Source organism: Melospiza melodia, chromosome 1 (assembly GCF_035770615.1).
Source record: "Melospiza melodia melodia isolate bMelMel2 chromosome 1, bMelMel2.pri, whole genome shotgun sequence".
Lineage (NCBI taxonomy): Eukaryota > Metazoa > Chordata > Aves > Passeriformes > Passerellidae > Melospiza > Melospiza melodia.
This window is the reverse complement of record NC_086194.1, coordinates 1,703,427-1,715,526: the sequence shown is the minus strand read 5'-3', so window position 1 is coordinate 1,715,526 and position 12,100 is coordinate 1,703,427. Positions and strand designations below refer to the sequence as shown.

Here is a 12,100-nt window from a genome sequence, read left to right as displayed (position 1 = left end):
TGCATCACCCAAACCGGACGTTCCAGAGCTTCCCAAATTATCCAAGGACTCAACACGTGGGCTTGGAGTTGTCCTGGGAGAGGCCATTCCAGAATTGACCTCTCACCAGCCTGGGCACAGGAAGCTCTGGTGAATCCAGGCTGGAAAACTGGATCCATAGGAAGGAGGCCAAGCTTGGATCCAGCTCTTTGTGGTGGCCACCAGCCCTTCCCTGGACAGGTCCCTCTGGGAAGAGCAGCTCCAACTCGAACAAAGAAGCAGAACATCCAGGTTGGAGGACAGGCCTATCCCATAGGCCTATCCCAGCTGGAATGTTGGGTCTGTCCCACTTGGCATGGAGAAATCAGGGATAGGGATGAGCAGGAACCAGGCACAGCCCCGTGTTACCAGGGGCCAAAGCATTTGGGGTGACCTCAGAGGAGAAAATTCCAGGGAGAGCTCAGAGCCCCTGGCAGGGCCTGGAGGGGCTCCAGGAGAGCTGGAGAGGGACTGGGGACAGGGATGGAGGGACAGGACACAGGGAATGGCTCCCAGTGCCAGAGGGCAGGGATGGATGGGAGATTGGGAATTGGGAATTCCTGGCTGGGATGGAATTCCCAGAGCAGCTGGGGCTGCCCCTGGATCCCTGGAATGTCCAAGGCCAGGTTGAAGCACCCTGGGACAGTGGGAGGTGTCCCTGCCCATGGAAACACATCATCCTTAAGCTCCCAAACAATTCTGGAATTCTAAATGCCCACAAAGCATTTCCAGACCAGGCTCAAAAGATTTCAGGGAGCATTTCCCACTTTAAATCCCTGGAACCCCCTTTTCCCTGGAACCCATTCTGGATTTTACTTACTCACAGATTCCATAGCCCCTCATCTTGCCCTGGTACCAGTGGCACTTGTAGCAGTCGTAGCGATCCTCGGAGCGCCGCGGGACCAGGCAGATCCCAAATCTGATGGGGGCACATGGAAAAGGTCAGCATGGGGAAAAAAAAGTCAGCATGGAAAAGGTTGGGATGGAAAAAAAGTGAGCATCAAAAAGGTCAACATGGAAAAGGACGACTCCATTGTGGTGGATGAACTTCAAAAAACCATTTTGAACTCCATGGGATTGATTTTTGCTCTGTAAAAAACTTCTCATTTAAATGAGGTCTTAAAGAGATATAACAACAACCTTAAGATGCTTTCTGTGAATAAATTCCCATGGATTTGGGGATGTGGGATCAGAGTCCAACTGGATGGAAATGTCTGCATGGAAAAGCTCAGCACAGAAAGCAGTGACTCCGTTGCAGTGGATGAAGTTTTAAAACCAACTGGAATTTCATGGGATTGGGTTTTTTTTTCTGTAAAACTCCTCATTTAAGTGAGGTTTATAAAAGGATCTAAAAATAACTTTAAGACAGTTCCTAGGAATAAATTCCCATGGATCTGGGGATGTGGGATCAGATTCCAACTGGATGGAAATGTCTGCATGGAAAAGCTCAGCACAGAAAGCAGCAACTCCGTTGCAGTGGATGAAGTTTAAAAACCAACTGCAATTTCATGGGATTTTTTTCTCTGTAAAAACTCCTAACATGAGGTTGACAAAAGGATCTAAAAATAACTTGAAGACTCTTCCTAGGAATAAATTCCCATGGATTTGGGGATCTGGGATCAGAGTCCAACTGGATGGAAATATCTGCAGGGAGAAGGTCAGCACAGAAAGCAGCGACTCCGTTGTAGTGGCTGAAGTTTAAAAATCAATTTGAATTTCATGGGATTGGGTTTTTTTCTGTAAAACTCCTCATTTAAGTGAGGTTTATAAAAGGATCTAAAAATAACTTTAAGACTCTTCCTAGAAATAAATTCCCATGGATTTGTGGATCTGGGATCAGATTCCAACTGGATGGAAATGTCTGTATTAAAAACAGCAACTCCATTGTAGCAGATGAAGTTAAAAACCAGGGATTGTCCAAATTCCCAATGGTTATGTGCTTGGATCAGCTCTACCTGAGACACTTTTCCCAGGTGCCACTGGACTTTTCCCAAGGGAAAACTCATCCCGTTGGGAGCTGCACTCCCAGACCCTCACTGTTCCTTCTCCAGAGTTTCTTTCAGTTCTGTTTTCCCCTCTTTCCCCCTTTCCCATTTTAGGGGCTGAGTTAAATGTTCTGGGATTCCCAACAAAAGTGTTTGGGATTTTCCCCCACCTTTGGAAAAATGAGGAATCCTGAAGTCCTATTTCCAATAAAATTGAGATAAATTATACTGGAATTTCATGGATTGGCTTCTTAAATCTTGAAGAAAAAACTCATTTAAGTGAGGATTTAAAGAGATCTAAAAACAACTTTAAGACACTTCCTAGGAATAAATTCCCACGGATTTTGGGATCTGGGATCACATCTCAACCTCTGGGGTCAGTCAGTGTCAGTCCTTCTCTCCAGGTTCCACCCTCTGGCAGGAACCATTCCAGTTTAATTTCAAAGCAGGGAATGTCCCGTTTTCCAAGGCTTACCCATGCTCCAGGCCCTCCTGGAAATCGCCAACGTGGTTGCGTCCATCGCGCCACTTCAGCGTCCCCCTGGAAGCCAAGGAATTCTCTCACAAGGGACACCACAACATTCCCACATGGAGCAGCACCCGCTAAAGCCCAGCCTAAATATTTACACGGGCTTAGATGGAGCTTGGAGTCCCACGGAAGGTGCCCATGGCAGGGGAGTGGAATTGGATCTTTCCCAAAGTTCTTTCCAACCCAAACCATTCCCAGATTTGATGGCAAACATCCAAAATGTTCCTCGGAGCACAGAGACACAAAAGGCACCCCCAGGCCTTGGTTTCCAGCACCAGGATTTAATCCCATAATGTTTTCCTGCTCTGGGCTCAGTGGGAAGAGCCCATTCCATTCCCTAATCCCAAAAGTATTTTCTGGAGGTGCTGCCTCGTGCCTTTGGGACCTTGCACCTGATCCTGAATTAATGACAGGGATTAATCCAGCTGCAGTTCCTGCCTGGCCCATCCCCGTGGGCACGGTGACACCGCAGCCTGCAATTCCAGCGGCTCAGCCACCGGGAAAACAGAGAGGAAAACCATTCCCAAGGGATCGTTCATCCCATGTTCTGTGGGGCTGGAAAGTGATTCCAGGAGCTGATCCCACAGCAAGGAGAGCCGGGAATGGGCAATGCCAGGGAAATTCCTGCCCGGCCGTGCCCGGCTCCGCAGCCATTTCCCGATTTCCCTCCCTCCCGGAATCCCACTCCACCCACACCCACTGAGAGCTTCAACTCCGGCCTCAGCCCAGACAATCGGATCCCGCACATTCCCCAGCTGGACACAATGGAATTACAAAATCCTGGAATGCTTTGGCTTGGAGGGACCCTCAAGATCTTCTCATCCCATGGGCAGGGACACCTCCCACTGTCCCAGGGTGCTCCAAGTGTCCAGCCTGGCCTTGGGCACTGCCAGGGATCCAGGGGCAGCCACAGCTGCTCTGGGAATTCCATCCCAGCCCCTCCCCACCTCCCAGCCAGGAATTCCTGCCCAAATTGAATTTCAGTGGATCTTGAGCTTGGAATAAAAGCTGGGAATTAGGTTGAAGGAATATGGGGGATGTGAGGAATTCTGAGCTCTTTTTGGAGCTGGAGGCCAAGGCTTTGGAACCCCTCAGGGAATGCTGGAATATTTTCCCTCCACGATGATGCTGAGCTCGTTTGCTTTGCCTCAAAACCCCAATTGGAACAACTCAAAATCATGGAATTGTGGCATTTTTGGGGTTGGATGGGATGGTAAAGAACATCCCGTTCCAACCCCATGCCAGGGTCACCTCCCACTGTCCCAGGTGCTCCAGACTGGCCTTGGCACTTCCATGGATCCAGGGGCAGCCACAGCTGCTCTGGGAATTCCATCCCAGCCCCTCCCCACCCTCCCAGCCAGGAATTCTTTCCCAACAATAAATCCAAACCTCCTCTGGGTCGGTTTGCCAGGAGATGGTGCAACACCAAAACCGTGAGGAGGTTGTTTGACTTTCACCCAGGTTGTTGTTTCAAACACCTCCACGAGAGTGGCTCTTCTCCAAGTTTTCCAGAGGATCGGTTGGATGTGTTTGAAATTTCAATATTTTAATTTTAATTTAAAATTGAATCTCCTTTGGCTTTATGGGACTGAATAGAAAAGGGGAGCAGCCAAAGGGGTGAGGGAACAGCTGGAGCTGGGCCAGGTTTAGGTTGGATTTTAGGGAAAAGTTCTTCCCCCAGAGGGTGTTGGGCACTGAACATTCCCCAAGGAATGGGCACAATCCCAAGGCTGCTCCAGGAGGTTGGACAGGGTGGGGTTGTTGGGATCTGTACAGGGCTTGATCCCTGTGAGCCCTTCCCACTCAGGATATTCCATAATTTCATGTCTGCTCCAGGCACAAGGATGTTTAGGCCGCATGTGAGTGGGAGTCTGGCCTTCTCCCAGCCCAGGTCACCTGAAATTCCAGGAGAGCCACTGGAGAGCTCTGGAATTCCAGGACAGGCAGAATGGAGCTGGAGAATGCCGATGTTTTTGCCAAAGAGCCCAAATTCCCACTCCCACAGCTCTGCCCACGTGCTCTTCCCTCGGAAATCCCTGAGCAGCCACCAAGGCCAGGATGCTGCTCCGGAACCTTCCAGAAACAAAATCACAGCAGAGGAATTCCAGCAGTGGGAAGGGAACTCAAATCCAAGGAATTTAACACCTGAAGTCCCTGAATTCTGGAACAAATCTCCTGGGATGCCTCACTCAAATCACTGCTTGGGGTCAGGAGAGGTTTGGATTAATCCCAGTTTTCCAGCCCTGAGGCAGGAGAGGACAGAAACCAGGAGATGGTTTTGAGGGAGTGAAGGTGGGGATGACCCCAAGGTCTCCTGCCCTAAACGCTCCTTTGATGCTGTTCCAGGACACAATCTCTTCCACAGAATATTCAGGATTCAGTTTTGGATTTGGGGCTGGAACTGGATTCAAATCCCTTCCAAGCCATTTATATTCTGGATTCTTTCATTATTCTAAGGCTCTCTCAAACTGAGTTTCTCTCTATCCTTTTTGCTTCCAGAGCAAACTGTGTAAAACTCATGGGAAATAAAATTTCCCAGTGTTTTGGTGGCTGAGCAGCTTGGTCATATTCCAGGTTTCTTCCCAAAAAAACCCAATGTTCTCTATCCTATGTCCAAAAAGTTTTGGTTGGGATCTTTGATTTACAGACATTCCTTCACTTAAACTTGGATTTATTGAACATTTCCCAATGTTACCATTTTAGCTCCTTTTGAATTTAGGCTTCTCTTAACTCCTGGGATAAAAGTTTGGATGTTCAAGTTCGGATAAAGTTCAGAGAGATTCTGATAGCAGAGAATGAAATAAAATAAATATAAATAAAATATATAAACAAAATTCTCCCCAAAATGTTTTTATTGGGGATTTTCCTCATTGTGAGGGTGAGATTTTCATATCCCAGGCTGAGATCTCAATTTTAGGCCCAGGCTAAATCCCAAGTAGAGGCACCAGCTCATGCAGTATCAGGGTGACCAACACCACATTTCTGGGGCAGCCTTTAGGATTTAATCCACGAACCACCAATGAGATGTCCACAATAAATCCCAAGTTTTAGGACTCAGGCTTTGCTAAACTTGCTCTCCAGGCCAGAATTCCCTCTGGGAATGAGTGAGGCAGGGACCAAGAGAGCCAGGCCTGGATTCACATCCACATCATCGATAAGAATCAAATTTTGATCTTAACCCCACCCTGGAAGTGCCAAAAAAAAGGAGCAGACCCTTGGTGAGGTGGCTGAGTGAGCTTGGAGATCATTCCCAACCTTCACGGAAACTCCAAACCAACACTTCCAACCCTATTCCCACTTGGAAAAGGGGCCCAAAATGTTCCTTACTTGCCATGGGGCTTCCCCCAGAGCCACTCTTCTCGTAGGTGGCCCCACAGAGCTTGCCTAGAAAAGGAGCAGCCCCTTCATGAGTGACCTGGAGAAGTTTGGGATGACCTCGGAGATCTTTCCCAACTTTCACAGCAACTCCAAACCAGCAGTTCCAACCCTATTCCCGCTTGGAAAAGAGGCCTAAAAGGTTCCTTCCCAGAGCCACTCACCCTCATAGGTGGAGCCCACCCAGAAAAGGAGCAGCCCCTTCATGATATGTTTGAGTGACCTGGAGAAGTTTGGGATGACCTTGGAGATCTTTCCCAACCTTCATGGAAGCTCCAAGCACTTCCAACCTCATTCCCACTTGGAAAAGAGGCCTAAAAGGTTCTTCCCAGAGACACTCACCCTCATAAGTGGTTACTCTGAGCCTGCCCAGAAAGGAGCAGCCCCTTCATGAGTGACCTGGAGAAGTTTGGGTTGACCTTGGAGGTCTTTCCCAACCTTCACAGCAACTCCAAACCAGCACTTCCAACCTTATTCCCACTTGGAAAAGGTGCCCAGAAGGTTCCTTCCCAGAGCCACTCACTCTCGTAGATGGCCACCCTCAGCCTGCCCAAAAAGGAGCAGCCCCTTCATGAGTGACCTGGAGAAGTTTGGGTTGACCTTGGAGATCTTTCCCAACCTTCATGGAAACTCCAAGCACTTCCAACCCTATTCCCACTTGGAAAAGGGGCCCAAAAGGTTCCTTACTTGCCATGGGGCTTTCCCCAGAGCCACTCTCCTTCATAGGTGGCCCCCTGGAGCCTGCCAAGAAAACTGTGGGCAGGCTTCATGATGTGGTCAAGTGACCTGGAGATGTTTGGGCTGACCTCGAATATCTTTCCCAGCCTTTACGAAAACGCCAAACCACCACTTCCAACCCTATTCCCGCTTGGAGAAGTGGCCCAGAAGGTTCCTTACTTGCCATGGGGTTTCCCCCAGAGCCACTCCCCCTCGTAGGTGGCCCCGCGGAGCCGTCCCTCCGTGCGGAAGACGTAGCTGAAGAAGCGTCGGGACGGGGCCTCGCTGCCCTCCCCGCTGCGGCCCCAGAGAGGGAAATCCCGCTTCCCGTTCAGCGCCTGGCGCACGGCCTGCTCCAGCTTCCACCTCCACACGGCCTGCGGGCACGGGAAACACGGAATGAGCGCAAATCCCTGAAAATCAACCGGAGACAACTGCAGGAAAGCGGCGAGGAGCTTGCGGGTTCCCATCAAAGCCCTTCTGCAGCTTCCACAGGGGATCTCCTGGAAGGTGGATACTGCAGCGAGGCACAACAGCTGGGAGGGAGGAATTTCCACTTGGATGTTGAAAAAGAGGGAAAAATTCCACTTGGATATGAAAAAAAAAAAAGAAAGACAAATTTCAAGCTGATTTGCCTGTGGGATAGGCCTGTCCTTCAGGAAAAGCAGCAAGAAACCGACGGGTTCCAACCAGCATTCCTCACCAGCCATCAACTCTGAGCCACCTCTTAATGCAGGATTCTTTGGGAAAAGGAGCCAAAAATCCCAGCCCACCCTCACCAGAATGATTATCCTGCTTTAAATACTAAAGAGATGGGAAAATCCCAAAGCCTGACCTTCATCTGAGGGTCCTTGGTGGAGAGGACGAACGTCTCCTCCGGGGTTGTGATGCGTAGGCTGTGCCTGGGAGGGAAACAAAAGGATGGAAAACACAATTCCCAATCCATCAGCTCTTCCCATTCCCCTCCTGGAGATCCTGGTGCTTTCCCACGTGGTTCTTCTGGAGAGATCTCAAGTTCTCCAGGGCTGGATTAATGAATTTTGGGATTCATTGGCAACGAATGGGATGAGAGGGAACAGCCTCAGGTTGTGCCAGGGGAAGGTCAGGTTGGACAGCAGCAGGAATTTTTTCACGGAAAACGTGGTCAGGCATTGGAATTGCCCAGGGAGGTCTGGAGTGTCCATCCCCAGAGGTGTCCAAGGAATTCTGGGCTGGGAACAAGGTGGGGATGGGACACAGGTTGGATTTGATGATCCCAGCGGGCTTTTCCAACCTCAAAAATTCCGGGATTTCAATCTGGCAGCAAATTCCAAGCTGGTGAGATCCCATTATTCATATCCCAATCCCATGGCTTGGAAAGGAGACGGGAAAAAGCTTTGGATCATTTTTCCATCAACCTGAACATTTTTATTCCTTTTATTTAACCCACAGTGGGAATTTCTCACTCACAGTCCTGGAGCCGATTTCTCTCCACAGTTTTCATCCACCCACACCAGCTTCAGATCAAAACTCTGGAAGCTGTTTCCCTGGAAAGAAAAGGGGAAAGATGGTCCTGTTATTGCTGGAAACATCCATGGAATGGCAGAGCTGGAGTGGCAGCAGAAATTCCCAACTTTTTGATCCATCCATCTCACATTGGGAGGAGAGACCTTGGAGATGGAAAAGCCACCAGAAAAGGAGGGAAGTTCTCGTTTGAACACTCCTAAAGCTCTTCCAAAATTCCGTGGTCACATCCAGGAGTAAAACATCCCCACATGACCCTGATCTCCACAGGAGTTCCTTCCCTATCACATGGCAACATTCCCAAATCATTCCAGCCAATATTCCCAGAGATTTGTGGTTGCCCATCCCTGGAAGTATCCAAGGAAAGGTTGGACAAGGCCTGAAGCAACCTGGAACCATGGAATGGGGTGGGAATGGATCATCTTTGAGCTCCCTTTCCATCCAGTCCATTCCAGATTTATTTAGGATTTGGACTCCAGGTGGCACCACCAAAAATATCCCAGAAATCCCAAATTTAAGGAGTCACTTTTGGGATCAGCAGCACCCAAACCAAACAAACTCCAACAACTGGAATGAAAGGAAAATTTTAATTTCTCATCTCCTTTCCTGCCTCACATCCAGCTGTTCACACAGAGCTGCTGCCTGGAGGGATGAAGTTTTCCAAGGAATTCCACTGTGTTTTCCCAGGTTTGGGAGAACAGAAAAGGAAGGGACATCAAAATTCCCAACAGGTCAATCCCAATTCAGTTGGAATTCCCAAACCTCCATAAAGCTCAGCAGCATCAAGTGAGACACAAATGGAAATCATGGATTGAACATGGAGATAATTCCATGGATTTGCTGATCTCGTGTTCCCATCGCAGCCACGGCGCGAGCCAAGCTGGAATTCCCTCATGGGAACAAATCCCCACACCCCGAAATTCCCAAAATAGCCCCAAAACCACCTCCAAATCCGCAGCCATGGCACAAACATGGAATATCCTGTTTATTCCAATGTGTGGGAGTTCATGGAATGTCATCCTTGATCCACCAAATCCCTTGGAATAACCAAGGGCCACAATTCCCTGTGGAAAAGGATGTGGACCACTCAAAAGATGCCTGTGATGGTGGACAATCCACATTTCCTAGAAGAATATTCTGTGGATCTCCTCAACTCCTTCCTAGATTTCCTTTATTTTCCAGAGCCAACCACACGCAGATGGATCTGAAAAGTTTTCCCAACAGCCAAACTCTGCTGTGAGTTCAACACCAAAAATCTGGAATTTTACCACCATTCCTATGGAAATTCCTGGCATTTCTGCCATTCCACTGGAATTTCAGGTCCATTTATCCGTGCTCCCTTCCCAGGAGGACCCCGGGCTCACCTGGATGAGCACCAGGACGTCGTCGAAGAGCAGGAGCCGCTCGGAGCGGGCACAGCCGGACGTGATGGGAAGGTTCCTGCTGTCCTCCAGGAGCCTCCTCTCAGGGACACACAGCACGTCCTGGAGCAGCAGGAAAAGCCAGGATTGGGAGAGGACAGGGAATTCCAGGCAGGAATTCCTGCAGGGATCAGCCAGCTTGGGGTTCCAGTGACTGTGACACACTTGGGACACAAATTCATCTTCCACCCAATTCTGCTCTGTCAACTTCAATCCTCAAACTCCCAGTCCATACCAAATTCCCAATCCACATCAAATTCCTGATCCACACCAAATTCTCAATCCATATCAAATTCCTGATCCACACCAAATTCTCAATCCATATCAAATTCCTGATCCACACCAAATTCTCAATCCATATCAAATTCCTGATCCACACCAAATTCTCAATCCATATCAAATTCCTGATCCACACCAAATTCTCAATCCATATCAAATTCCCTGTGGCTCAGGGTTCCAGCATCAGTGACAAACTCGGCTTTGAAATCCCCATTGAGTTTCTCCAACTCTTCCACCCAGCTCTGCTCTGTCAACCTCAATCCTCAATTCCTTGATCTATATCAAATCCATATCACATCCATATCAAATTTGCAATCAAAATCAAACTCCTGATCCATATGAAATTCATGATCCATATGAAATTCCCAATCCACATCAAATTCCCTCTGGCTTGGGGTTCCAGTGACAGTGACACACTTGGGACACAAACTCAGCTTTGAAACCCCAGGGAATTCCTCCAACTCTTCCACCCAACTCTGCTCTGTTGAATTCCAGCCTCAAATTCCCAATCCATAATAAATTCCCGATCCATACCAAATTCCTCATCCTTATCAAATTCCTGACCCATATCAAATTCCCCATCCAATTCCAATTCCTCATCCTTATCAAATTCCCAATCCATACCACATTCCTGACCCATACCAAATTCCCAATCCATATCAAATTCTTCATTCTTATCAAATTCCCTATCCAATTCCCCATCCACTTCCAATTCCCAATACATACCTGATTCCTCATCCTTAACAAATTCTGAATCCACTTCAAAATCCTAGTCCATACCAAATTCCTCATCCTTATCAAATTCTTGACCCATATCAAATTCTCCATCCAATTCCAACTCCTCATCCTTATCAAATTCCAAATCCATACCATATTCCTGAATCATATCAAATTCCCAATGCACTTCAAATTCCTGATCCATATCTAATTCCTGACCCATACCAAATTCCCAATCCGTACCAAATTCTTCATTCTTATCAAATTCCCCATCCACTTCCAATTCCTCATCCTTGTCAAATTCCCCATTCATTTCCAATTCCTGATCCATACCACATTCCCCATACATATCTCATTCCTTATCCTTAACAAATTCTGAGTCCACTTCAAATTTCTCATCCATATCAAATTCCTGATCCTTATCAAACTCCCAGTCCATACCATATTCCTCATCCTTATCAAATTCCCCATCTATATCAAATTCCTCATCCATATCAAATTCCCCATCCCTATCAAATTCCTCATCCTTATCAAATTCCCCATCCACACCAAATTCCCAATCCCTGTTCCATTCCCTTGGGACTCACGGTGAATTTGTAGCCCAGGGATTTCCAGAGCTCCTTGGTGAAGACGGCTTCATCCAGGACCTGGCTGATGAAGGATTCCAGCTTCCCAAATTCCTGCGCCACAGTGGCCACCACGTCCCGCTCCGAGCCCTGGGAAAGGACAGCAAAACTCCAGGAAATGTGGGTCAACGGAGGTCCAGGCAAGATTTTAGGGAATATTGATCCATTTAAACATTCAATTGAAATATTTATATTTAACAATGGCCAGGGAGAACATTTGGGAATGTTCAGCATCGTGTCCCGCCTGGAATGAGGGAGGTCCAGGCTGGATTTTAAGGAATATTTAGCAAAGAAGGTCCAGGTTGGATTTTTGGGAATATTTATCAATGTCCAGGTTGGATTTTAGGGAATATTTAGCAACACGTCCGTTCTGGATCAAAAAAGGTCCAGGCTGGATTTTTGGGAATATTTAGGAAAGGCGTTCCAGGTTGGATTTTGGGGAATATTTAGGAAAGGATTTCCAGATTGGATTTTTGGCAATATTTAGCAACATGTCCATTCTGGATCAAAAAAGGCCCAGGTTGGATTTTTGGGAATATTCAGCAACATGTCCACCATGGATCAAAAAAGGTCCCGGCTGGATTTTAGGGAATATTTAGGAAAGGAGCTCCAGATTAGATTTTGGGGAATATTCAGCAACACATCCATCCCAGATCAAAAAAGATCCAGGTTGGATTTTTGGGAACATTCAGGAAGGGAATTCCAAGCTGGATTTTAGGGAATATTTAGGAAAGGAGTTCCAGGTTGGATTTTTGGGAAATGTTTAGCAACATGTCCATTCTGGATCAAAACAGGTCCAGGCTGGATTTTAGGGAATATTTAGGAAAAAAAAATTCCAGGTTGGATTTTTGGGAATATTCAGCAATGTGTCCATCCTGGGCCAAACAAGTTCCAGGTTAGAATCTCGGGAATATTTAGGAAAGGAGTTCC

General features: G+C 47.6%; 1 protein-coding gene across 3 annotated transcripts in view; it reads right to left on the bottom strand.

The window, feature by feature from the left end:
• Positions 1–12,100, bottom strand: part of ALS2CL (ALS2 C-terminal like) — a 48,688-nt gene that overhangs the window by 23,017 nt on the left and 13,571 nt on the right. For all 3 annotated transcript variants that reach the window (XM_063168412.1, XM_063168340.1, XM_063168282.1), the window contains exons 6-12: positions 11,132–11,260; positions 9,492–9,611; positions 8,074–8,150; positions 7,460–7,526; positions 6,805–7,001; positions 2,479–2,544; positions 839–937 (exon numbers count right to left, since the gene is read on the bottom strand). In XM_063168412.1, coding sequence (XP_063024482.1) covers positions 839–937; positions 2,479–2,544; positions 6,805–7,001; positions 7,460–7,526; positions 8,074–8,150; positions 9,492–9,611; positions 11,132–11,260 — 755 coding nt within the window. The remainder of the gene's footprint in view (positions 1–838; positions 938–2,478; positions 2,545–6,804; positions 7,002–7,459; positions 7,527–8,073; positions 8,151–9,491; positions 9,612–11,131; positions 11,261–12,100) is intronic.